Source organism: Dermacentor albipictus, chromosome 1 (assembly GCF_038994185.2).
Source record: "Dermacentor albipictus isolate Rhodes 1998 colony chromosome 1, USDA_Dalb.pri_finalv2, whole genome shotgun sequence".
In the NCBI taxonomy this organism is placed as follows: domain Eukaryota; kingdom Metazoa; phylum Arthropoda; class Arachnida; order Ixodida; family Ixodidae; genus Dermacentor; species Dermacentor albipictus.
In genome coordinates, this window is record NC_091821.1 from 453,681,076 (window position 1) to 453,709,001 (window position 27,926).

A 27,926-nucleotide genomic window follows, 5' to 3' on the forward strand; every position below is an offset into this window, starting at 1 on the left:
TATAAAACCTGCCGTATGTGGCATCATGTAAAGCAATTCAAAAAGTATTTTGCAGCTTTTCTTCTAGACAGTTCCTCTTGTCTGGTGCTGAACAAATACCAAAAATGAAAATTCCTCAGGGGAGAGCCCAATGTGTGGTTTGGTACGCGGAAAAGAAGTCACTCGTTCCTGTCTAACGAAATTTTCGAATTTAATTTCATTGGAAACCACAAGACGGCAATGGGTGACTTCCTTGATATTTTAGAAGTTCGTTCCTTAGGAGAGTCGTTGGATATATTGAGAAAACCAATAACGTATTTTTCGTTGATAGTAGGCAAATCGCTGAACCACACTTGTTTCTTGAGGTTATTGCGCAATGATGTCCCGTCCTTGTTCAAATAAAACTCAACCTTTATTTCCACATCTCCTCAAACAACAGTTCGTTAACTACGGCTTCGAGGCATCTGACGCAATTTTAGGAATCTGCTCGCATGCGTGCCCAGTGAACCATGCTGAATTACAACTACTATGCTACTGAGCCCAATTTAGAGTGAGTATCCTGTTTAGTTAAATACATTAAACGTTTCCTTGTGTAAAAATCCTGGTCAGTCATCTTCGGCTTCAGGAAGAGGAATTTTTCTGATGACGCCAGTGTTGCCATCCAGCTGGACGTAGTCCCCTACGAGGAACAAACAGGGAGTGGTAACTCATCGTGTATACACACATATAATATAAGTATTAGTGTACGTTAAGCTTTTCTAGCTTTCTCTCTTGCTGGTGTTGTTTTAGGTGAGCCGGCACTTCCGCATACTGCGGAGTTAAAAACATATTTCTGTTCAACATGATGACTGTTTGCTCTCATTGAACAAGTTGCACAGCATAATATAAGTGAAACCCTGACAGTAGCTTCTCGCAGCGCCTCGTAATGCTTATAAGGGTTGTTATAGGAAGCACCATCTCTTAAGCTTGCATGAGTCGTAGTTACAGCTAGCGGTATGAATGTCAAGTAAGGAAGTCTCGAAGCTATTTTTCCAGTTCCTAACCGCAAGCTGTCATGAACGCATGCATTACTCATGGATCGCCACTATGGCCCTGTATAGGGCAATTTTCATACAGGTATCTTCAGTTCAGATCAGTTCAATTTATTATTTGTCCCACACAAAAATGTACAGCAGGGGAAAAATGGTGAAAACATGGTGACCAGAAAACAAGCTACTATATAGCACGGAGCTCCGCCCACCGTGAACAAGCAGCAACCAGGCGCAAATACTGCATCACAAAATGTGGTAATAAACAAATAAATAAATTAATTAAATAAACCGGGTAATACGCACATCAGTTAGGGCAGGGATACGCAAAACTTCAAAAACCACGCACACTTTAAGCATACGATGGTTAGAGCACTGAAAGAAGCGATGCAGCGATGCAGCTCGCAATTGAATGACGGATGATCACGTACGCAACACTAGAGCATGGCTGACTGCAATAGAGCGCATCCTTAAAGTTGCGTAGCGCAAATACTAGCAGCAGCAGTAAACATTTTTCTAAGAGTAAAAGTGCATGAAATAGCGAAGTATAACACCGGGCAAGTCATTAGGCTTGTGTTCGTAACACCCTTTTCATATAACTTCACCGACACATGTACATTGTGTAATGATTCCGGAATCCGCTTATTAATGTACTTAAAAGTTCTTCCGTCCGCAGCTGCAGTTGTTTTCGGAGTATGTGCATTAAATGTTTGCGTAGATATGATAGTTTTCTTTAAGCAACAACACAAACTACATGATGTTTCACACAGTTTTCTCTCGCACTTTTTGAAGCAGCCAATTTAGTGCAATTAGAAGTGACACCACAATGCGTTTAACGAAACGTCTGCTGTACGATAGTAAAAGACAGATGAAAGTTTTTGGGCATTGCGCCGAGCATTAAATGGCTTCAGTTCAGAAGTTGTAACATTCGGTCTGACATTTGTCGAAAAAAACATTTGTGCAAATTCAACGCACATTTTTGACATTTTTGTGAAGCACAGCTTTCGTGAAGCAGTTATTCGTGTGCTATAAATCTGCTGATGATGTCTGGTGATGATAAATCTGATGTCATTCCGGCGCCTTCCGCGTAAAAGGAACTGCTGCGCACGAATGCGATCTCGCGCACCCGTGGTGCGCAATGTGGCGCACAGGGCGATAAATAATCTCAGAAAGCTAGTCAGCGTTGACACAATAGAATTGCATGAACTGTGTGGGCCCAATGGTTATAGCATCCAGCCACTGTGCTAGAAGTGACGGAGGTTCGATGCCACCATGAAGTGTGCATCGTAACCACATATATATATATATATATATATATATATATATATATATATATATATATATATATATATATATATATATATATATATATATATATATATATATATATATATGTGTGTTTTTTTTCAACCTACTCGGCCAGGAAGAAGCACCCAGCAGCCATGATCCGTCAGGATTTATCTGGAAAGCTTCCGTGCTTTTTTTACAATAATGTCGTCGCTTCTTCATTCACAGTACGTAGCTCGGAGCTCGGAGCTCACCTAAATTCTTCCTTTGGTCTCGGCTCCTTCTGTTACCGACTTCTTCAATATTCTGTTTTAACTTCTTGCCTCTTGCACTGCTTGTGTGTTCGAGCACCTCTACCTAGTGACACACCCATTCCAGGGCATGTTTCTTTTTTCTTTCTTTTTCTTTCTTTGTTGTTGTTGCTAAGAATATGCACATGCGTAGTGCCATATGCACACGCTCCGTAAACCAAAGAGTATAATCGGCAAGACTGACGCAGCCAGAAATGGAAAAGTGGTGGTAGAGAAAAAAAGGAAGGTTCGCTTTAAAGCAGGTAAATGTTGACTGACACTGCAGCTGCTACCGCGTGTTTCAACTTTCCAAACAGTCATACTTGCGCGCTATGAACGTAAGAAAACCTTTAAGACCAAGTGGCAATACATACCTGAAGTAGGCATCGTCGTGATGCCTTCGATACCGACGACGCATGGAAGGCCGTATTCACGGGCAACGACGGCACCTGCGAAACGTGTAAAAGACATTTTTTGCTAACTGATAAGAAATATTCGGCAAAAAATACATTTGCTCCCCATGGGTTAATCAATGGCGGTAGTTGCTTGGTACTAGGATTGCACATCAAGTAATGCTTGTAGTCTCACGGTTAGCACAATGTGAATGAGTATTCGCTGACTACTTAATCAAGCGGTTAACCCGGGTGTTTGAGTATAAAAACGCGTCAGAAAAAAGTTTAGTCGATGATCACGAGTACAAATATTCGCAATGCAGATGTTATGAACGTTAGAAAAATTAAATCCTGCAGTTTAGTGTGACAAAATGCCGATCTGAACCACACCATAGTGGGCATTTCCGAATAATTTCGGCCACCAGGAGCGTTTTCGTTTCACCCCCATTTAAATACGGCCGTAGCGGATAGAATGTTATTTCACCAACTCGTGCTTAACAGTGCAACACAATAGCGGCAAGACCTCCACGCAGGGTGTAATCAACGTTCCGCCTTGCTGTTCCATTCACTACTTCGCTAAACCGCGCCTGCGAAATTCAGCCCATCACGCTACCTTCGGCACTTACCGCCCAGGCCGCACAACACGCGATGACAACGGCAAAAGCTTGCCTTATGTGTCCTTACAATTTCTATCACAAGACAAGTGCATCAAGAGCAAAAACGCCATCACTTGTTACCTTAGACCTCGCATTGCTGGCGGAGGAGTTCGAATACAGTTACTTCTATTCAGTAGAATGTTTACCACGATCAAATCAGTTGAATATTTATCATTTGCCTTGGCGCATCATATTGTTATGGCACAACATCGCTCAGTCTCAATTTCCTTTCGTATCTCCTGCTTTAAGTATGATTCATTCACAGAAGCTGGAAAGCCACTCGTGAACGCGGAAAGACAGTGCGGATCTAAATGCATGTACAACTAACGTTAAGCAACCTGCTAGAAGAAAAATTAAGAAATATACAGGGTGCGAGAAAAAATTATAACGCCCACAGTGCTCGCTAATCGCAAGTGTGACGACCGAACACTACAGGTCTTATAGCCGCACTTTGCACCGTGTTTCTTCTTGCCTTTTTACTCATAGCAGATAGCCTAACGTAATCAGGGACACCCTACACGTATACTTTCGCTGTGATATCAACTTCGGACCACTGCTGGCAGGATTGGTTACCGTGAGACAATGGGCCTCCAATTTCCGTCACGACGCCGGCCAACAAGGGGAAATACGGGGTCCAGCCGGTGTCGGTGGCAGTCGTTACCAGTATCTCACCTTTCTGTGCGAGGAAAAAGGTGAAGTCACATAAATAGCACTATTTTTTATCCTTCACTAGCCATTCGAGGCCTGGGCATAAAGAAGTGACGCGGCAATAGAGCTCTTATATCGCTGGTTATTCGCATCGCTTACATGGCTGGTTATTTACATATCGTTATACAAGAAATCAAATATATCTGATGATGGGAAAGAGGCGTGTAGCACTCAGGTAAGGAGCGAGGGAAAGAAAGAGGAGGTTCAAATTTAAACGATAGCTTCAAAAAGATCGGTCCTCTGTTTCGTCTCCTCATTGCAACGAGTACATTTGTTATCACTGAAGTCACGACAGTTTAACTCTAGAACTAGACAATGTGCGGTTACCTGTATGAGATGGGCTTCTTCAAACGTCTTTGCCACCCGAACTTTGCCTTCAACAACGCCCTGAGACATGGGGCTCCCTGAGAGAGAAATAACGCGCACAAGTAAGGAAGCAGTAAGTTTTGTAAGCATGCTAAACCATCTCCTGATTACTAGAACATTGATAACACTTATCTACACAGTTTGTTGCTGTTACTTGAGAGACAGCCGATTTGATATATTACGGCGTTGTAAACTACAGGCATGTTGCTTTCGTCTCCACTGTGTATTGCGACTGTAAACGAATGTCAATATTTTGTATCAGCACAGCATGGTGAACGCCTTCGCTCTAAAAAAATAGAATCATTGAGTGCTATGTCGCATAGCCTGCTAAATCCAGGAATAAATTTAAGAAGAACGCTCAATTTTTGTTTCAATTACAAGATCACTGGATATTTTTGTTTTACGAAGACCGTAAAAATTACCATGCTCAAAAGTAAGCACGCGACTTGTTCGGAGCATCACCATTAAAATCTTTTAACAGCATGTAGAAACGCACATAGCTAATTAAGCACGCTTAGAGAATAATTTCTGAACAATAGGATCCCCACAACGGCCTCAAATGGTGCTACAATCTTCATATTCTTGCCGACCTAGTCAACATGTAGAAATAAAAAATATATAAGGAATACTCACGAACGTTGATTTGACCAGTAACGCTTTCCATGCTTAGTACCTTGTCTATTGCTCTCGATATTGGCTGTATTTCACAGTAAAGAATCCATAAGCTCAGGTTCATTCAAGAAATAAGCGCGCCTAAATTTGAGATTGCTTCAAGTACAAAATTTACCCTGTGTGACCGGCGCCAAATGAGATGGTAAGCGAACAAAACTGAAGGCACCGACAGAGCTCAGCTGAACTCGCTCAGCTTTGCATTCTCTTAATGCACTTGGGGAAAAAACCTTACCTTTAATTTCAAAGTCACCTTCAACGTGCCTTTTCATCCGCTCAATCTACAAAAGAAAACCATAAGCGATTCGAGGAAAATGAGTGAATAAGCGCATGAGAAAGGACACAAGAAGACGGAATCTTATTATCTGTGTCAGCATGTACGCCTGACTTTATCTGGCACAAATCCCCAGCAACTAGCTCAACATTCGGTCGTTCTAAATTACAGCGCTTTGAAGAATCATGAATAAGTCTGCACTTTTTTTCTCTTCTGGAAGAACGCAGTGCATGTGCAACGAATTGTGATTTACTAACTTTTCAATCAGCACAAAAGTAGTACCGCCAGAATAAAAAGCAATGATCTTCTTTAGACATTGTTATAAGTAACCGCCAAAAAGCATTTTAATCTCTAAGAAGAAAAAGAAAGACCACATTACAGCAATGACGAGATCGATGCACGCCAACAAAGCGATGGTTTTCTTTTAGAGCCTGCTACCATGACGGCAGACATTATTCGACTGTGATGAAGAAGAATTAGACCACAGAATTTAATATCTAACTACTATATCTGTACCGCTGATTTAACGCATCTTGACAAGAGCGTGACTCAGTATGAAATAACCTTAAAAGGTGGTGGTTTGTACGATGGTAGACACTTTTTTTAATCCCATTTTTTCTTCCTGTCATGCTGCTCTTTATTATAATGCAATAACAAGAATAAACATTCGTTCAGAATTTTTAGTGCATTAGTATCCACCATCCATCACATCACCACACGTGAATATAAAGCGCCCGTAGCTTTTACGTCTAATTTTTTAAGTCACGAAACAGAAATACAAAAAGTTACCTTAGCAAGGAACCGCGCCTTTCAGGTTTCATCTTGTAAGGTAAAATTTAAACTTACGGGCTTCGGTATGCCAACGAAGATGGATGGGTATCGGTCCTTGTCAGCTTCCGCGTAAATTTTCTGACGCCGCTGTGCCCTAAAAAATTTAATTCTTAAGTGAAACGACGTAATCACATAGCGCACCTTGCAAAGTTAAACTCTCAGTTTGGGACAACGATAGGACAATGTCTAACGATGGAGGCTTTTTTGTAAAGTCTGTAAACACTGGCGTGTATGTGTAACGCGTAAGCTATGTTTCTTTTTGTATTGCAGTATGCACGAACGCACACATTGGCAAGCGAAAACAGTGTTCGCAATGAGCGACTTTTCTTTCTTTACAATCACCATTGAATAAACCATTGAATTTGTGTCGTGCAGTAAAAGAAAACTATCATGAAAGTTTATTATGAAGACTGGTAAACTGAAAGCTAATCCATATGCCTTATTTTTTTTTGCATCACATGCGAAACAGCATAAACATGGGTGTTTGCTCTCTTCTGTGTAGTGTTAACGAGAAAACTTAATTTGGTCGCGCCACTACAAACTCTCGCAAAAGCATCGTGACGGTAGATGCAAAAATGTGAACTATAATTGACAACTTAAAGACTATTCCGTAAACAAGTGGAATTTTCCTCCGTTCCTTTATTAAATACGGGAAGGACTCAACGACTGCTGTAATCTCTGACGTGAACTTCAGGAATCTGCAGATTTCATCGGTACGCATTCCTGAGATTCACCGCTGGGGGAACTCCCGATGCATCACACTATTATTTGCTTCGTCGACTTTGCCAGCCTCTGCCAAAGTTTGAATGCGTGGTACCCCTCGTCCGACCATTTGTCCTGAAACAACTGCTGCGTCAGAAGTGTATCAAGATAGGCCAGGTAAGCACTCTGTGCAGAAACCAAGTGACCCGCCAGTGTTGCGGTGGGCAACATAATACTGCCGGCTTTGAGGCACCTTCCTGACACGTCCCAATGTCCTGGCTCTCACGAAGCAACATATAAGGATTGCCTGAAAGTGCAACATGAAGTTCGTATTCTCACTAAATGGCACGAATAAATCTTCCCATTGAGAGGCTGCTCAATCGGCTCTCCGAGACAGACAACGCTCGCGTAAAAAGAGCCATCCAGTGACTTCAGAAGACCCTCAATGCGGGGTGCAGAAGCCACGGCGCCCTTTGCCTGCGCCGGCACCGAGGACGGTAACCGCGCCTACTAGAAATTCAGGGTCACTGAGAGCACAAGGCGAGTGTTGGTCGCCCCTAGGTGGCACAGACGTGGAATTGCCTTTGCTGCCCTGCAGACCCACGGGCACACCACCATGCTGTAGTGTTTCTCTGCGTCAAGGAGTGGATGATAAGGCTAGTAAAGCCGACGACCATACAGGCAACCAAGGAGCCGAAAAGAATGACATGCGCTGAAAAATGCTGAAGCACCTACTAGAATCAACGCGCGTGATTCTCTGTGATCTCAGCACTCCGGCTGCTCAAAGCGTCGTGCATGTCCTCACCGTACTTGAGAAACTTGTTGCTGCTCTTTGCATAATTGAATACATTTCTTGGCATCGGATCTGTTCATGCAGGAGAAGCCCACGCGCAAGGTTATTCGCTGTGAATTTTTGTGAAGTTTCAATTGTATTCGTGACTCCAGCCACGCTCTGGAAGGTGTTTCGCGAATCTCCATGACATTTATGCCCTTTATTGACAGCAATGAAAATGCTGAACTTCCCTTCATCGTTCTGTATCCCTCCATCGTGTCATCATCATCTCTCATCCAGCCTCTAACTCCCCGTTCCCCCTCCTGTGCAGAGTAGCAGTCTAGAGTGCGATAGCTCAAGCCTTACTCTCCGTCTTCATTCAAATAACTTCTCTCTTAACATAGCACTAGTTCGTGACTTCCACCACCGTTTCTAAAGGGACAGAATACAAAACTAAGAACTAGGAGGTACAAATCGCAACATAGCTCGCGAAATCACTGTGGTGAGTTATCTCACTGGTTAACACCTTAATGCGCCAATGATATACAATTGACACTAAAAAAAATATGACCGGAAGCCATCAGGAGTGATTGCACCAGTCATGTGAAAGCTTCCTGGTAAAGAAAAGAAAATAGACACGTTAGATCTCAGCGCCGGCATCGAGGTTTTGCATTAACTGCATAACGATTTGTCGCCTTCGCCAACATCTGCGCTGAGTGATGCTGCACCACTTGATGGCGCCACCAGTGCTCAATGTGCAAGCTTCTGACCACTACAGTTTGTGATGTCATTTAGTTCCTAATCAATCCGTGCACTGTTCCGCACCTGAAATATTTCTGTTGCCTTTTCTCCTTCTCGCTTTTTTCCTTTGCGCGACTCGAAACACGGTCCGTAAATATAACAGCAAATACGCAGGGCAATATATTGATTTGTCAGAGAAATCAGCCGAACTGGCTGGCAATAGCATGAGTGATTCGTAGCGCCATGGTGTTTCCTATATGATGCCTCGTTTGTAGCATGTTCCCATCTGAATCTTTGGCACCACATGTGCGATTCGCACCTTTCTTTTCACAACGGTGCTCTCTTCAGACTTTGCGGGAGCGATTGTTTGGTTTATAAACCCCGAATACAGCGCGTTAATAAAGTGGGCCCAATACCGGAGACAGCTAGCGGTAGAGGAAAATGAAAAATGAAAGGCAGAAAGGCTAGCCAGATTAGATGTACGGTTGACTGCTCTCCTTTGGGGAAAGAGGAAGGGCAGGAAGCATTAGAAAATGGAAGAGAATATATGAAGGGAACGTTCCGCACGAAGACGAGTAATGGAATTGGCCACGACTATAGTTTTTTCATGCAGTCCCGAGTCCTTTAGAGTACACTTCAGAACTTTTAGGGCTACTCCGGCACTTTCTGTGTGATTGCCCTCTCGTTGGTGCACAAGTAAAAGTGCTCAACATCAGACTCGACTAGATTGAAAGTCGTCCCTTTATGGAAAGTCGGATAATTGGACCAAGGTAACAGCCGATCTCCGCCCGGCGACAGTGTGATCGATAGACTCGAGTTGCGAGCCGATCCTGTCGCCAGTGCACAATATCCACCCTCGCAAGGGTTCTAACGCGGTTTGTAACGTTGGCCAATTTCTCAGGCAATGCAACCACACAGCCCGACCTGCACGCCTCATAGCATTCTTAATAAAACTTCCTGGGCAAGTTGTTGCAATTTGGAGACATAATTTTAGGGCGCTAAAGTGACACACGCAAAGAAGACACATACAGAGATTGCTACAGAGAACACAAATAGCCAACTACCAACTCAAATATTCAAATTAAATACAGAGAAAGGTGCAATTCCTGCGCACGCGCAACACGAGAGATATGACGCGACATTGAAGGATTACCTTTTCTGTTTCATCTGTGCTTCAAACAAGTGCATCTCAGCAACATGCAACGTGACTGAGGTATCGCTCACAGGCGTCACACCATTCTTCTTGATGTATCGTGGCTCCAAGAGTTGACGAGCAGTTTTATTACCGCTCCGAGCCAGTACGGCAACGCGCGCTATGTATGGCTCACTCGCGCAGGCGTTGCAATGCGCGCTAGAATTCGCACCATCCAATTTGTTTAAGTTGCTGTAATGTTCCTGCAGTCGATCATTCAAGTATCTACCATTTTCGCATATATACAATTTTCTGGATCTGGGAGGAATCTCGGGCCCTGCCCTAACAGCACAGCGAACAAATCGCTTAGCGTGCTTCTTTGTGCACACTTGCGTATCAGTACTCGTGGCACCGCGACGTAGCTGGGCCAGCTTATTGGGGGCAGAAAACGCGACGCCACCGAGCATCTAGCTATCAGCTTCTCAAGGTTGTGGCTAATTTTGTACACGTATGTCACAACCTGAGTTCTAGTGGCGTCTGTTCTGCTAACGTCAGACTGGGTACTCGACAAGCTTTTCTTTACGTTATGGTTAACAGATTCAGCAACACCGCGCACGACCGGCCGAGGGAAGCCAGTTTTTAAATGCCCTGTGATGTGAAAAACTTGCGTGCATTGAATGAGCACGTGCTTTGCGCCGCATCTACCCATGGCATAACGAGGCAATACCACGTTTTACAACCTTTGAGTGTGTCGAGTCGTACTGCAAACTTATTTCCCAACGCGCGGAAGTAATGCAAACAATGGCGAGGTAATACCACTCGACGGATATCAAAATTCTGTAAATTCTTGTCAGCGCACAGTTCGCAGGTAAAAGTGGGTCCCTGTCCACATTGCTTCACATTAGCTAAACCTAAATAAACGACCAGCGGAAAGGCCACTCGGCAGTCACGTCCTAAAAGAATTAAAAATCATCAACATACCTAAAGACTTTGAAAATAAGAGGTGTGCTGTTAGAACATTGCCGTGAGTAGTCAATAGTAGATAAAGATATGTCACATAATATAGGTGCAGTACGCGAACTGATCCAAACACCTTTCATAGGCTGATGCTACCTTTCAATACAACGTCCTAGCAGCACACCTCTTTTTCTATAATTATTTAGGTATGTGAATGATATTTAATTATTTTAGGACATGACTGCCAGTTACCTTTGCTCTGGCCGTCAATTTAGTTTTAGCTAATTTTAAGCTATGTGTACAAGCATACTCCTTGACCTTTCAGCTGTCTGTTGCAACACATTACAGTATTTAGATATCCGCCGAACGTTTTCACCTCAAGTTTGCTTTACTTCCCCGCATTAGGAAAGAACTTATGCGGTACGACTCGACGCACTCAACGGGTGTAAAACGTCATATTGCATCTTAATGCCAGGGGCGACGCTGCGTAAATCACGTGTTCATTCAATGCAGGCAAGTTTTTCAGATCACTAGGCATTTAAAAACTGGCTTCCCTCAGTCGGTCATCCGCGGTGTGGCCTAAATCTGTTGACCAAAATGTGAAGAAAAGCTTGTCGAGTTGCGAGTCTGATGGTACCGGAACAGACGCCACTAGACCTGAGGTTGTGCCGTACGTGTAAAAAATTAGCCACAACCTTAAGAAGATGGCAGCTAATTAGGGGGTTGTGCCACTTTTTCTGCCCCAAATACGCAGGCCCAGATACGTCGTCGTACCCCGAGCACTGATAGGCAAGTGGGCGCAAAGAAACACGCTAAGTGATTTGTGCGCTGTGCTGTTGGGGTAGTCCACGAGATTCCTCCCAGCTGCAGAAAATTGTATGCATGCGAAACAGGTAGATACTTGAATGAACCACTGAGGGAGCATTCCAAAAACTTAAACAAATGGCGTGCAGTGCATCTTAGCGCGCATAGCAATGCCTGCGCGAGTAAGCCATACATAGCGGGCGTTACCATAGTGGCTCGGATCGGTAACAAAACTGCTCGTGAGCTCTTTTAGGCACGCTACATCAACCAGAAAGGCACCACGTGTGACAGCGATTTCTCGGTCAAGTTACATGCTACCTAGATGCACTTGTTTGAAGCACAGATGTATCAGCAACTATAAACCTTCAATATCACGTGATATCTCTTGCGTTAGGCGGTCGCAAGAATTCCAGCATTACCCGTCTTCTTGTTAAATAAATCATTTGGCATTTGGCGCTTTGTGTGTTTCCCTTTGCGTCAGTCTCTACAGCACCTTCAAATCATGGGCCCTATAACGTAATACTATTCCTATATTGTCGCAGCCTAGTAGAAGGCGGGAAAGCCGGTGTAGAGGACGTATGGAAGCACTTTATCAGAGCAGTCAACGCGACGTCGTTGTCGTCTCCTTTTTTTCCACTCGCGCGCTACTTCAGCGTCGTTCTCATCGCCTGGCACATACCCGCGGCGACCCTATAGGGTGTGGCATTCGCCCCCCCCCTTTGAAAAAAGAGGCATCGTCCCGATGCACCAACGTCCGAAGGCTGTGCACAGACGGTGCAAAGTTGAAGTCATGAGGAAATGTATGGCTTCATACGAAGCACATGCACAACCTCGGGCAGATGCCGCCGGCGTTTGGAGCAGTTATGGCTGTCGGGGACAACTCGATAATTAACATCGCTGATGCGGCGCAGAACTGTGTACGGGCCGAAGTATCTTCGCAGGAGCTTTTCAGACAGCCCCCGCCGACGAATCGGAGTCCAGACCCACACCTGGTCACCGACGTTGTAGGTGACGGGTCTGTGTCGATGATTGTAGTGTCGGGCATCGTATTCCTGTTGTTCTGTGATTCGCAAACGCGCAAGCTGCCTGGCTTCCTCTGCGCGTTGCGTAAACTTCTCGGCACCAGTCTCGTCGTCACCGCACTCGTGCGGCAGCATTGCGTCCAACATTGTTGTCACTTCGCAAAGGCGTCACGCGTGTTGTCTCTTGGCGAGCCGTGTTATACGCAAATGTACCATATGGTAAAATCTCGTCCCAGTTCTTGTGGTTGACGTCGATGTACATACTCATCATGTCTGCCAGAGTCTTATTCATACGTTCTGTCAGCCCATTGGTTTGGGAATGATAAGCCGTGGTCTTTCGGTGAGTGGTACCACTTAGTCGCAACACGGTATCCAGAAGCGCAGCCGTGAACGCAGATTTTCTGTCGGTTATGACCACTGCTGGAGCGCCATGCCTTAGGACGACGGCTTCGACAAAAAATCGTGCTGCTTCGGCTGCTGTTCCACGTTGGATAGCACCTGTTTCGGCGTATCGAGTAAGATAATCTGTGACGACGATTATCCATCTATTTCCGGCAGTAGACATTGGAAACGGACCTAAAAGGTCCATGCCAATTTGTTCGAACGGTGCTTGCGGTATCTGAACAGGATGCAGCAGTCCAGCCGGCTTGCCGGGTAGGGCTAGCGGCGCTGGCAATCCAGGCATGTCTGTGTGTAACGTTTCACGATCGACGCAAGTCTCGGCCAATAGTACTTTAGCCTAATTGTTGCCAGTGTCCGAGTGTAGCCCAAGTGGCCAGCGGTCGGCTCGTTGTGACAGGCATGTAGGACTTCGTCGCGAAGAGATGCGGGAATGACGAGTAGGTAGCTGCTGCCACTAGGTGAAAAGTTCTTTTTGTACAGAACGTCGTGGCGTAAGCAGAATGAAGGCAGCCCTCTGGCGAATAACCTCGGCACGCTGCCTGTTCTTCCCTCTAAGTAATGAAAGAGAGGTACCAGTTCGGCGTCCTCGCGTTGGTGGCGTGAAACGGCGACAGTATCTAGCACGCCTAGAAAAGCCGTGTCATCATCGTCGTGCACTGCAGTTTGAACAGGAGACCAAGAAAGGCAGTCGGCGTCGGTGTGTCGTTTCTCTGATTTGTAGACAACCGTGAAGTTGAACTCTTGGAGACGAAGACTACAGCGCGCTAGCCAACCAGCTGGATCTTTTAAATTCGTCAGCCAGCAAAGTGCATGATGATCGCTGACAACGGCGAAACACCGACCATAGAAATATGGCCGAAATTTCAGGACGGCCCACACCAGTGCGAAACATTCTTTTTCTGTAGTGGCGTAGTTTGCCTCCGTCCTTGATAGCGTCCTGCTGGCGTAAGCAATCACTCTTTCGGCGCCGTCCTGCCACTGTACAAGCACTGCGCCGAGGCCGACATTACTAGCGTCGGTATGAAGAATCGTAGGAGCGTCGTCATCAAAGTGTGCGAGCACGGGAGGCGTCTGCAGCCGTTGCCGTAGGTCGTGAAATGCCCGTTGCTGGTCTTCACCCCATACGAAGGGGACATCTTCTCTGGTTAGATGCGTTAATGGCCATGCGATGCGCGAAAAGTCCGCAATAAAGCGTCGGTAGTAGGCGAAAAGGCCCAGAAAACGTCGCACGGCCTTTTTATCTGATGGCATTGGGAAATTAGCAACGGCAGAGATTTTATCAGGGTCAGGTCGGACACCTTCATGACTGACAACGTGACCGAGAAATTGAAGTTCTTCAAAGCCAAAATGGCACTTTTCGGGTTTCAAAGTTAGACCAGCTGAGCGTATTGCTTCAAAGACCGTCTTTAGTCTCCGTAAGTGTTCCTCGAACGTGACCGAGAAAAAAAATCACGTCGTCGAGGTACACCAGACAGGTTTGCCATTTGAGGCCTGAGAGTACCGTGTCCATGAGTCGCTGAAACGTTGCTGGCACAGAACACAAACCGAAGGGGAGCACCTGAAATTCATAAAGCCCGTCGGGCGTCACGAAAGCGGTCTTCTCACGGTCTCTCTCATCAACTTTTATTTGCCAGTAGCCGCTTTTCAAGTCCATCGACGAAAAGTAACGTGCGTTTCGTAGCCTGTCCAGTGAATCGTCGATACGCGGCAGCGGATAAACGTCTTTCTTTGTGATCTGGTTCAGTTTTCGATAGTCGACGCAGAAGCGCAGGCTACCGTCCTTCTTTTTCACCAACATGACAGGCGATGCCCAAGGACTCTTAGATGGCCGAATAACCCCGTCCTCAAGCATCGTCTTCACTTGCGTTTGTATCGCCTCGCACTCTTTCGGTGCCGCACGATAAGGATTCTGCCGAATAGGTTTGGCATCGGCTTCGGTGACAATACGGTGCTTAGTGAGCGGCGTCCGGCTGGCTCGTGACGTAGGTGAAAAGCAGCTCTTAAACTCATCGATGAGCTCAAGAAGGCTGTTACGTTCAACGGGTCACAAGGTGGGACTGATATCAACCGCAGGGGCAGGCATGGCCACGGTGGCCGTCGCGTGCTCCACTGAGAGGCAGTCTTGTATTGAGGTAAATTCGTCGAAGTAAGCAACAACCATGCCTCTAACAATGTATCGACGTTCCCTGGTAAAATTCGTCAGCAGGAGTTCAGCACATCCGTCATGTACGTTAATTACGGCCCTGGCCATGGAAACACCTTGAATCAGTACCAGTCCGTCGATGTGTTCAGCGACACCCGTCCCGGTGTTCAAGTTGTCGCAGATAATAGGTACGAGGGAACAGCTTCGCGGCGGAAGCGTGACGTCGTCGTCGGCGATACGTAAGCGGGGTCGCTGGTGTTCCGCGGGGTCGACGTCGTCTGAGCTCGTAGAAAATGTGACGACGAGGTCACGAACATTAATCACTGCACCATACCGTCTCAAGAAATCCATACCCAATATCAGTTCCTTGCAGCACTCAAAGAAAATGACGAGGGTGGCGACGAAGGTTTCACCGGCGATAACTATCCTGGCTGTGCAGTTTCCGATCGGCGTCATCAACTGGCCGCCGGCAGTTCTGATGTTGGGCCCGGTCCACGGCGTCTTCACTTTTCTCAACCTGTCGGCCAGCTGATGACTTATTATCGAAAAATGCGAACCAGTATCGACGAGAGCGGCCGCATGGTGGCCGTCAATGAAAACGACAAGATCGGTGCTGACGGCATCGTTTACAGGGGGTGCGGTTGGAGACGTCGGAGCTTTAGCGTCCTAGGTCGTCAGTGCTGGGGGCTCTTGGAAAGCTAGACGGTTTGCAACCTCACCCCCGGAGGTTGCTGCTTCTAGTTTCCCCGGCGTGGGCTAGGGGACCTGCCCCTAGAGGCGTCGGAAAAATCGCGATGGGTCGGTGGGGTATAACGAGCCGGAGAAGGGGAACGTGATCGAGGCATCGCTGAACCTTCCGGCCGAAAGTTTGTACAATTTTCGTCGCAGGTGCGTGCAGCATCAAACACAGGGTAATTGCAGTTGGGAAACCTTGGATACCCGGCTGCGCGGTAGTGGCACGCGCGATAAACATGTCCTGCTTCGTCGGAATGAAAGAAGAGCGGCCGGCGGTCAGCGGTGCACCACAAATCGGTCTTCGAAGCGGGTAGCCCACAGGGGTTTCGCCGTAAGACCGAGGCGCAGTAATGGGCTGGCGGCGATACGGCATAGCTGGCGGCGTCTGTGACTGGCGAAAATATGGCGTCGGAGGTGGCGGTGCTGGCTGCGTCGTAGTGGTCGATGGTGTCAGCAGCATCGAAGTCGCGGGAGGTGGACGACAGACAGCTTCCGCGTGGGTTAGTCGTCGCGGCACAGCCTGCCAGTCGGGGGACGAAAAGGCCTGTCGAACTTCCTCCCGAACGATATCGGTGACAGAAGCCACCGCTGGTGCCATAGGAGAAATCCCGAGCTGCCGGATCTCCTCTCGCACAATCTCCCGGATGACTTCACGCAGAGACGTGCCGTAGCTCTCAGGTAGAACTGAAGCATTCACCGGTGCGATCATATTCGCGGTGCCGCTGCTTTAGTGCCCGTTCTATAGCGGTAGCCTCCTTGGTGAATTCGACCACTGTCGTCGGTGGGTTCCTCACGAGTCCGGCAAACAGTTCCTCCTTCACTCTGCGCAAGAGATAGCGTAACTTCTTTTCTTCGGCCATCTCAGGGTCTGCTCTGCGGAAAAGGCGGGTCATATCTTCTGCATACATGGCTACGCTCTCGTTTGGTTTTTGAATACGGGATTCGAGTAGGCGCTGCGCAGTGTCTCTTCTGTCGGTACTAGTGAACGTGTCTAGCAGCTGGGAGCGGAAGGCATCCCATGTGGTTAAACTTCTCTCCCGGTTCACAAATCACGTCCGCGCACTGTCTAGAAGCGCGAAATAGACATTAGACAGCTTTTGCTGGTAGCCACAGCCACTATAACTGGCGACACGCTCAAATTGGTCCAGCTAATCTTGGACATCTTCAAAAGCGTCGCCATGGAAACTTTCTGGTATCTTAGGATTCTGCAGCGTCACCTGCGAGGGAGTTGCAGTAGCCATGGCGGAAGTAGGTAGACGTGTTCCAACATGGTCCTGCAAAGTGTTGAACTCGGGCGTCAGGCCTAGCAGGCGGCGACTGTACCGGTGAACAGGCGTTTCGACGAACGAAGGTGATCCCGTTTTCGAGGTATGGCTCCGCGAAGGGGTGCCGAGCATGAGGCAATCCTACCCCGCACCTCCACCAGTGTCGCAGCCTAGTAGAAGACGGGAAAGCCGGCGTAGAGGACGTATGGACGCACTTTATCAGAGCAGTCAACGCGACGTCGCTGTCGTCTGTTTTTCCACTCGCGCGCTACTTCAGCGTCGTTCTCATCGCCTGGCACATACCCGCGGCGACCATATCGGATGTGGCAATATGTTTTTATTCTATTCTCCTGAGGTCAAATTTGCGTAACCGCCGACGCAACCATCGGGTGGTCACCCGCAGGGTTATCTTAACAGACCAATGGAATGCTCTTCTCTTTCGTAGGAGATCACTTTTGTTTTCTTGAAAAACGAATAACACTCCTTACACTAAGTGGCTTGCCTTATCTAATTGGCTGGCAAGAGGCGAGGAGCACACTCAAGTGGAGAACGTTTCGATGAGGCTGAGCCACTGCACTGAAAATCGATAACCGGATGAAGAGGGTGGTGCTGGTGTCTGTGACTGGTCCGCTTTCCCTTACCCATCTTGCGGTGGCTGGTCAAAAAAAATTTTTTTCACAAGGTACAACGACCTTGTAAAGTCATTTTACCTTGCAAGAAGAACCTTCCCCACCCCTCACCGCAAGTTAAACAGGGCACAGGCAACCACCCTTCGCCTGTTACAGACGAATACATACCCCTCCCTCACACGCTATCACACTATATACCCCGACATCTACCCGAGCCAGACGTGCAAGGTCTGTCACACTGAATCGGCAACACTCCCTCACATGCTATGGGAGTGCAAACATCAATACCCAGACCTTAATCCCGTGACCCTCTCGTCGAGATGGCACGCCGCCCTGCGCAGCTCCCATCTCGACGACCAACTCTGGGTGACCCAGCAGGCCTACGAAGCGGCGAAGAGGCAAGACCTCGACGTCCCATCGTGGGAGGCCTAGGCCCAGCCGACTGAACTGCTGGTGCTCATTAAAGTTTGCTCTCTCTCTCTCTCTCTCTCAAATCATGCATAATCAGTTTGTACACGTCATATCACATGGAGAGCTATCGCAGTTTTTGTTACGTCGCGTGACAGGCAGGTCAAGTGGGCGTGGTCCAAAAATGTATTTCACCAATCGCGGAGGGCTGATTGCAAAATACGAATAAAAACGTTTCGAATAGTTTTATGTTATAGCGCCCCATGTTTTCCTCGTGGCCTTCACATGTGCGCAGATCCACCCGGAAGCTATCGTTTGATTTTTGCCAATCGCCTACGGTTGGTTTCAGTCCAGTTCTTTTTTTATTCCACTCTTTTGCTCATCGTCAAGCACGCATTCACTGAAAGTTTCATTCATTGTATGGTCGAAACTGGAGCTAGCTTTCTCACTTGTGGACCAGTTCCGGGGACCTCGTCCGGAGAAGGATGCCGATCTCTTCGTAGGTCAGGAAGAAGAGTTGTTCGGGTGAAGGTAGTCTGCCCTCGCACACCATGCACCGCGACAGCTGGTGGCAGAGCAGCCGTAGCTGGTGGATCACGCGTACTGCCGCAGACTGTGAGGTGCAAGGACAAAAATTACCCAATAGACGATGTCCCAGAGCTCTAGAAAACATCAACTGATAGGTGCATGTGCCTGCGAACAGCTACTGCACACAACCCGTTCTTCTCATATATGAATTATCGCTACTTCAACTCGCCTATACACTCTTACGAGTAATTTCAGCGTAAGTAACTTTAAGTAATTTATATGCCTTAAAAACAGGTATCTTTTCTTGATTCAATTGGCTTCATTTTCTTGGCCGTAAATATAGCCAGAATTGCGATGCAACAAGGGTATTTATACAGCTACGGTGGTGAACTAAATGCAAATATTAGGTCATAGTTTATGGAGCCGTATTACTGTTTGCTCACTTTTTTTCAGAAGCGCTAGACTTTTCATCCGGAAGCTAAAGGATCCTTCAGCAATCTTTCAGCAGTCTGCTTCAAATTTCTAGTGCTGGTCTCACAGCAGCCGCGCTGACTTTCATGCAGGGATCATTGTGGAGGAACTGCCTCACCGATGTGTGTGACATAAATCAGCCACATTGAATGTAGGAGAGTGCTTGAGTAGCGATATCAAATATTTTGTGCGTCGGCTTTGCTATAATTATCTTCTCTTTCCATCGTAGGTTCGAAGCTACGACAGCCAACGCATCGGGTTTGTAAGGTAACACTGCCACACCTGTTTGTGGTCACGCAATCAGTAAGGATATTCAGGATAACAACAATGGGTATTTGTTGAAGTGGAAGGTTCATAATGGCTGTTCAACGTGCCCCATCTTACACTTACAGATCCACGGTTGTCAACTTGCGAGAGGCTGTTACGACGAGAGATTGATATGTTTTGCAGCTCTGTTTTACAGTTGTTTCTCCTTAATACGCTAATCTTTAGTACGCTCACATCTGCAGCCAAATGCCGTCATAGTATCAAAGCTTCTAGTTCGGTGGTTGTTCCAGATCAGTCAAGTAAATATCGCGTCATACCACAATTTCAAGCTTCCGTAGTGGGCGTCATGTTTTTTGAGAGAAAGAATAAAGTCTCGTCCAAACCAATTCACATTAGCTTATTCATTGTAAATTCTATAGTAAATGCCTATCGTTTGATACACTAACCCGCTGTTTCAACTAGCTCTTATGCATGTATGAAATTGCCACAGAAAACTCTCTCACGCACCCGCTCACTGTGGGGGACGTGGCGTTCCAAGTGCGCTCAGAGTAACAGTCAACTGACGCAGCGGAAGCATCTGGTCCAATGATCCAAAACAACGACCCTACGGTCCGCGTCTGCCTACCAGTTACATCATAAATGAAGAATCTGAGGACACACATCCAGGGTGGCTAATTGAACCCACTGAAATCTGCCATAAAGCACGGGATTGAGGACCAGAACTCAAAGATGTTCTTTTTTGTTTTCTGCAAGATCGCCGAAGCTTTCCATTCAAATAGAAAAATTATATTGATGAAAAAAAAATATATTTGATATCGCAGGTAGTTTTCTTCGTGCGCAGAGTTGTGAAGCATTCTCAGAGCCCCTCGTCGTGTGTGCAAACCGTGAATTTGCGACCCAATGTAGATTTGCATATCAACGCAAGTTCCGCTATTATGACCTGGATGCTAAGACGCTGTATGTGAAGCTCAGAAAAGTAAGGCTCGATTCTCATACCCCACATTATTTCCCCATTGTAAGTAAAAGCAAAGAAGCTACATCAATTTGTCACTTTTTTGTTTTTAGAGGGAAATATTCGTAATTCCACTAACGTGTTCTGAACATTACAGAAAATCAACAAAATCATAATGTCATCGGGGAGCCGTCCTGACCATAACGCAGTGATCGTTGGGGTCGTCATCATCAAAAGACAGTCACCAGCCTCGTGCCTATATTTAGAATTTATTCAACGTTCGGCCTGCAAATGGTAGCCATAATCATTTGCTTTCTTTATCAAATCTAGCGAAAAGAATAGTTCCTAATCAACCACTTCACACAGTCACTTCAAGATACGTAAGTGGTGAACTTTGTGTGCGCATTTTGTCACCTGAATACGTGGTAGCATGGTGCCTTCATATAATGGGTAATATGGAAGGCGCTTTTTACGTGCCACAAAGTGCAATTTCAGTAATCGCACCCAATCGAAGCTGTAACCGTCCACAGTACACTATATCGTCAATTCTGCGCGTAATATGCATGAAATAATCTTTCTCGCACTACTAACCAACGACACTCACCTTTGTCGTCTCTCGTGCTACAACTGCAGCTCGGGCCCTGGGCGCCACCAGCTTTAATATGGCACTGCAAAAGTGAGGCATCGTAGAGCTAGAAATTCACTCATTTTCTCACGATTAGTCCGCCTACAAACAGGTTTTAATCACGTTGTTGTCATCTGAACAACTTTCAGGCTTTATAATTTGGCGAGTTGAGAGAGTCCTTCATCCACGAAAGCGTGAAACGGACGACGTTTCGGACAAGGAGAAATAATGAACGAGCTGGGAGTGCCAAGTGTGCCCAGTTCGGTTTTCGTTTTTGTTGCCCGCAACGTACAACTTTTCGTTTTTTAAACACCGGCTGCATTATTTTCTCCCTGTAACCTCACGAGAAACCTATCAATAGCATACAAAGTAATGTGCGAAATTGAAGTAATTGCCTGTTGTCTCAATTCAACGTCTAACAAGGTTCTTTAAAAACGTTTCTTGTTGACTGTCCGTAACCAAGTTCAAAGAAAATCCCCTTCAAAATTTTCTTGATATATCATATTTATAAGTGGTAGAGTGTAGTATAGATGGTAGCCTACTGCACCAGTCGTGATCAAACTGAGTCTTGTATTATTGAACGGGCCAGTATGTGTCACCAATCTTATTTAACGCGTTCAACTGCTGATTGCACAAAACACGAGCACTATAGCTCAAGCTACTATCAGCGAACTGAAACCAAGTGCCTTTCTGAGCAACAAAAGCTGCGCAAACTTTTTTTTCCATTGTCTCCCCCGTAAAAAAATATTTACAAACACAAATAACATACGGATGTCTGCAACAAAGCTAGCAATAATATCTACGATTTCGCTTTACTTGCAAGAACTTTCTTTGATAGCCTCATTTCGTCAACAGTTGCGAACGTGTCCATTGAAGCAAGCCGTAAAAAACTAAAGTTTTGTGGGGTGAAACAAGTTGTAATGGTGTCGAGCAGCAAGCTTGGTTTGCAGTTGCTGAAGCAAGGCTTCGATTTCGATAAGTCCACACGCAACTTGTTACACTTGATCCCATAACTTCGCAGCTTTGATTCTACTTAAAAAGTTCATTGTCATGCGTTGCATGTATGCCTAACGATAAATCTGGTGGATGATAGACTTGCTCGCAATGTTTTATAACTCAAGTCGGCAAAGAAGGCTCTCAGAGATAATCAGCGTCATTTATAACAGGCCGCCACAAGTCATTTTCATTTCTATATTGTCTCTATCTAATCAGTCCTGTGTAACAAGAGGGCATAGCAAACCACAGAACCTCCACACGGTGTCAAATTGTGCTTCGGTATTGCTATACAGGATCGCACTCGCCGTATTGTCCTTATATGTCACTTGTAAGACTCGTGGTCATGCTGAACACTATTTGTTGCAGTGCTGTAAGCTGCCTACAGAGGGCAAATTTCTTTTGAGGTTATCCACCGTCTAACAATCTACACGTTGGTGTGAATGACATGGCGTTTCCCAGAGAGTACTGGCCATTCAAGACGGAGGGGTCAGACTACACCTGAAGATTTTCGGTTATCTGGACTTATCCTGTGATTATCCTGGCCTTATCCTGTGATGCACTGTCTAGCAAAGCTATATCTGTCAGCAGTTAATAACCTCCTCCTCGCGAAAGACTTATTCGTAACGGGTAAAAAAAGTATGGCCCTAAGCTGGTGGAATGTTATCAGAAAGCGTGGGAGTGATGTCTTGCCATTCGAAATAGCACGATTTTCAATGTACCAGTGCTCCTGCAGTGCAAGATGTAGCACAGTCTACTGATTGTAACTGCACCAACGACATGCTCCCCATGTCTCGTGGTTGTGTAAACATTAGCCCTGTTGCGCATTTGTAATAGTAAAGCACTTCATCAGCACGAACGCGCAAATTTGCCATTTACCTCTGGATGGTAGACAACCTGTGGGGAAACTTAGAGAAGTCCCATGGAGCAGATGCTTTCTGTTCGACTTGCGGTGCGGCAGCCGCAGCCTAGGACAGAAAGCAGATAATTATCCTGGCGTTCTGCACAAAAATGATTCTAACTACACGGAAAGTCATCAAATAACCTTTTGAGATGTACTTGCACATGACTATGGGAGAATAAACCTAACAAACTACGGAAAAGTGTTAAATGTGAAAGATATAAAAAGAAATACACGTTGAATAATTACCTGTAAGAATTCATAGGATCCACAGGACTTAATTACTGCCGTTAAAGGTGTGCTGTGGTTGAGTATATCGCCTAACGTTCGCTCATCGCAAGAGCACGCTGGTGTTTGCGTCTGTGTTGCTACCACAATGAGCTATAAGTCTCCATGTTTCTTTCAATTCCAGACTACACCTCTCGCGAAAGAGTCACCACTGTTTTTTTTTTTTCATCTTCCGCGAAATCCTTCGTTTCTTACCTTCAATGATTTCACAAGAGACCACAGATCCATCACCCATGGTTTGGTATAAACGTCGAACTAAGCAAAAGAAAGGAGAAACATTTAGCTACGTTGAACAAATATACCACGTACAACTACAAAGTGTATCCTGGACTTTCCGTTCCGAAAATATTCTAGAAGAAAAGCAGCACATGGTAGCAGATAAGCTCTCAACATGGCCTATGCTGTGACGTCCTGCATTTTTTCCCGAATGTCATTATCGAAATCAGTGAATCACCATATGGCAATTAAAAGCAATAGTTTGCCCGTCACTGCGACTGTAAAATGAGTTGCCGAAACCACATCAGCAGGTGAAGTTTCTTTCGCTTGTGTTGATTTTCAGGAATCGTTTCATTTTGCTAGCTTGTTTATTTCGAAATGAAGCATGCTTCAGTCACTCCTGTAAATTGCTTACTTATGCTGCCTGAATTGATCAGCATTCACTCAATCAGGTGCTCAATCGCAATTCAGGTGCTCAATCGTCTCCTCGCAGCCGCAGGTGTAGCAGTGGGTAAACATCTCAGAAGAAGAGCAGGTACGACTAATAGCTCAGCTTTTACACAAATGTACCGCGAGTTTCAACGCACTTGAAAATCCCTACTCATTTACTATGCAACGCTGGCTAAGCGTGCACGCATATTAGATTTTATGCCATTCCACTCTCATGTGGTAAGACGTACGTTGGTCAGACAGGGCGTTGCGTGAATGAGCGACTCAGGTAACATGCACAAAAAGTACACAAAATTGTAGATAGAGGAGCGAACCTTGTTGCGCATATAAACTCTTGCAACAATTGTGAGGTGCGACTTGATGGGACTCCGATTCGTGGCAAAAGCAAGAATGAGCATGCGCGGATTGCCTTAGAAGTCTGCCACATAAAAAGACAAGGCGATAATTGCATCAGTGACACATCTTTGGCCTTGCACCCACCTGAATTTTACTTCCTAGGTTTGCGCATGTGATAATTCTGCAGATCTCGGTAATGTAATCTGTGCGCCAGCGCGGTTGCGTGGCCTAGAGTTTATGTATGCATCGACGACGGAGAAATAAAGAAGCTGTAAGTCAGTGCCATTGTGTGTCGTATGTTACTTTTGTGGTCCGTCTTAGGTGTTTACACTGTCAGATTAAGTTGGGTACATTTCAAAGATGCCGGAATTTTTCCATGTGGAAGTTATGATGCGGTAATGCATTTTTTTTTTCATACATGCATTGCAGGCGACATACTGTAATACTGGCTCTACCAAGGCGTCTGAGCTTTCTTCTGAACATAAAGCGTGCTGCTACAGGTTTCTGTGGTGAACCGAATACCCGCCAATGCACATAACGGTGAGCCGAACTCACATGTGCTCTTTAGGCTTACAAACGGTTCGTTGGTCACAACCGCCATTCACTAACGTATAGCCCAATCTGTTGGAAATAGGAGAGAATAAATGATCCCTTCAAACTGACGTAGTGCGCCACTTGTAAATACCTTCCCTAAATTAAATAAGATAAGGCGGAAAATCGCCTTCGGCACCTTTACATACGCCTTTTGTGAATCTTCACGCGAGATGAAGATTCGAAGAGATGGGCTGCTCAACAGACTAATAAGAAAATTGAGCGCTAATGTTTGCAGACATTGAGCACACCCATTATACACAAGCCATTCAAATGATCAATAGTTATATGACCTTAATAAATATATCAATGTATAATAATATACTTGTTTTTTATGCAATCTATATAAACAATCTCTAAAAACAATTCTTAAACGCACCCAATGAATGCAATCCTCGCAAAACATGGTTAATAATTGGTGGTTCCCCTGCCTTAAACGAAATGGAGATTGATGAGGTTGCTTGCCAGGTCTGGCTGGCCTAGCGCAATAAACACCAACCCATCTACTGCTGGTAATCATTATTTCCTGTCAATGTTTTTTCAACAAACTCTTATACAAGTGCAGTGTAACATACTTTCATTAAGTAAAGTGAAGTTGGCCCAAAGTTGTAGACGACTCTGAAACATGCACCACAACACTTTTTGAAGGTATATTTCTTCAGTCATAGCGAATGATAGACTGACACTGCTTGTGCCCGAGTTACATCATTTGGTTCAATGATGCTGTACACTCGTTAGACAGAAAGTCAGGATGGTAGGATAATCGTTTGTTCCTTTTCTAGAGACTCGCCGTAATTACACCGTTAATTTTTATTTATCACACAATCATTTTACGTTTTCCAACAAACAAGTTTCCATTCATTTCTTAAACCACATGTGCTAGTCAGTTGGGGGATGCGGGCATTAGGATCAAGAAAAAACTATTCGTTCATCATTGCCGACTGAAAGCAGCATGTCGAACTGTCCATCACAACTCGCAATGCCATCATTCCGTAAACGGAATTGAAGTCACGTTTGGTAAGCAGCTGGTTCAATTCACTCGCAGCTTATTGACTGTGATTTTTTTTCAAGTGGAGTTTTATTTGTCTCTCGTATGAGGTATGACATTCACCGTTTTTTTTGGTAATATTGGTGGATGCAAACACGCTCCTTAAGCCTGTGAGTATGTAGGTGGTGTATGTCATTCCAAGTAGACAGCTTGGGCCACTAGGTATGTGCCCGAATATATAAATTGCTGCCGGGAGCTGCGTGGCCTAATAGACAGCTTGAATCACCGAGCAGAGAACTTCGGCACTGGGTATGCTCGACAGGGTGTGTGCCTATTCTTGTCCGGTCCCCCAGATAGGATGTGCCTCTGTGGCGTCAGGGGTCTAAATGACTAAATTTATGTACATATGTCTCGTACTTCATATGTGTGGTGCTTTTCGGCACATAAAACTCTCAAGTACATTCCTTCCTCGACATTCTACATACAACACCTTTGTCATCGTAACGAAGATAGCTAACAGCTACACGCAGGCAATCAAATGGAGCCCATATCGTCTGCTACTGCTGCTACTACGCTAACTAAAAGAAGGTTCGCGTCACTTAGACCCCAAGGTTACTTTGGATCTTCGAACTCATTTCTTCTTCGTTGTACTGGTCGATTGCACTGGAAAAAACAAATGGTAGTTAAAAATGTGTACGCCTTGACTGAAAGTGATAGAAATGCTTTGCTTCTATTCAAAACAGGTTAAAAACTCAGGGCGTATTAAAAAACAAATTTAAATAGGACGGCTTCGATACCTCCTTAACGGCACGATGGCCATGCTTCTTGATGAACTCCCGGTACTTCTTTCCGCAGTCGCTTTCGGTCGTTGACAGCCATTTACAGGCCTCCTGTTGAATGAGGAAAGGCGAAATTGGCTTACGACTATCAACTCTGAGCACTTGCGACCAACAGCCTGTGTACTGCGCGGGCATTTCGAACTTTACGTGGGTCTTCAAGTTCCAGATGCTTGCACTACATTTGCCAACGAAAAGCACTAAACGTAGGGCGCCTCAACACAAGACGTAGAATGCGATGCTGACTGCGGAGAGAATATTTTGTTGCATGGAGAGTACCTTATGAAATTTCAGTAGTAGATGCCGAGGGTTCTCACTTAGACTTCAGCTATTCGCTGGTTTGCTGTCCAGAAGTGCTTGTCAGTTAACATTAACAAGAGGGCTTCGAATAAGGCGAAATTGAGTGTTGCAGCGAATACCAAAAAGTTAAGTTTAGATGTAAATTTTAATGGCGTTGTGTCTTACGTTTGCGACAAACTAAATATACCACCGTTACAGAAGTTGGGAGGACCAAATAAGCAAAGCATCCGTGTTTTTGGCCCTCTGCAATTAACGTGCATGAGACACTTCCCATACATCTTGGATCATATGAACACGCAGCCGAGTTGCAGAACGGACGCCAAATTCTACTGGCGGCGGAATGCTGCAACCCTCTCGTCGCATGTAGATTTGGCCGTAAGTTCAAGAGTGCATATTAAGCTGCATTCCTCTACTATGGCGTCCGTTATACATAATGTGTGACCTTGGAATGGTGCACCGCATAATTGTATGGTATTGTGATTTTGAATAATTAATGTTTCTTACGTCATTAACAATCTGAAGTAGCTCTGAATGACCGACGTAACGTGGTAGTTTAACCTGTCATTTGTGCTTAGTGCCCCCGAAAACATGCAGCATGGCAGTACTCATCTGTTTCACCATGTTAAAATAATGTTAGAGCATACTTCTGGGATGCATTCACCTCTGTGGTCATGCTGACGAACTGATCTTTCTCTGCCGACTCCCTCAGCACTCGACCCAGCTCCTGCGGCAAATAAATGAGAAAGCGCATCAGAAGGCAAACGACATAAAAGGTTTTCCTAAAACGCTGTTTGAGACTAACTATTACTTAGCTTTCAATTTTCGCAATTAATCTACAAAGTAACGTCGGTAACAATTACTAATATTGCACTGCTGCCCTTATTGTTAAGTCCACTCAGCCAGATGCTTTGTAACGGCAAGTGGCATGAAGATGAAGTACGGAATAGAAATCCAATAGGTAAGCCATGCCCGCAAATACGGCAACTATAGAA

General features: G+C 45.6%; 1 protein-coding gene across 2 annotated transcripts in view; it reads right to left on the reverse strand.

Annotated features, from left to right (window-relative positions):
- Window positions 1–369: 369 nt before the first annotated feature.
- Window positions 370–27,926, reverse strand: part of LOC139054767 (rifampicin phosphotransferase-like) — a 247,928-nt gene continuing 220,371 nt past the window's right edge. Inside the window, exons 29-40 of one of the 2 annotated variants that reach the window (XM_070532366.1) lie at window positions 27,596–27,658; window positions 26,596–26,688; window positions 23,413–23,472; window positions 22,908–22,996; window positions 21,015–21,078; window positions 18,642–18,805; window positions 6,496–6,574; window positions 5,611–5,656; window positions 4,668–4,744; window positions 4,206–4,308; window positions 2,959–3,033; window positions 370–658 (exon numbers count right to left, since the gene is read on the reverse strand). In XM_070532366.1, coding sequence (XP_070388467.1) covers window positions 585–658; window positions 2,959–3,033; window positions 4,206–4,308; window positions 4,668–4,744; window positions 5,611–5,656; window positions 6,496–6,574; window positions 18,642–18,805; window positions 21,015–21,078; window positions 22,908–22,996; window positions 23,413–23,472; window positions 26,596–26,688; window positions 27,596–27,658 — 987 coding nt within the window. In that variant the 3' untranslated portion in view covers window positions 370–584. The remainder of the gene's footprint in view (window positions 659–2,958; window positions 3,034–4,205; window positions 4,309–4,667; window positions 4,745–5,610; window positions 5,657–6,495; window positions 6,575–18,641; window positions 18,806–21,014; window positions 21,079–22,907; window positions 22,997–23,412; window positions 23,473–26,595; window positions 26,689–27,595; window positions 27,659–27,926) is intronic. The other variant, XM_070532364.1, reaches the window with a different exon arrangement.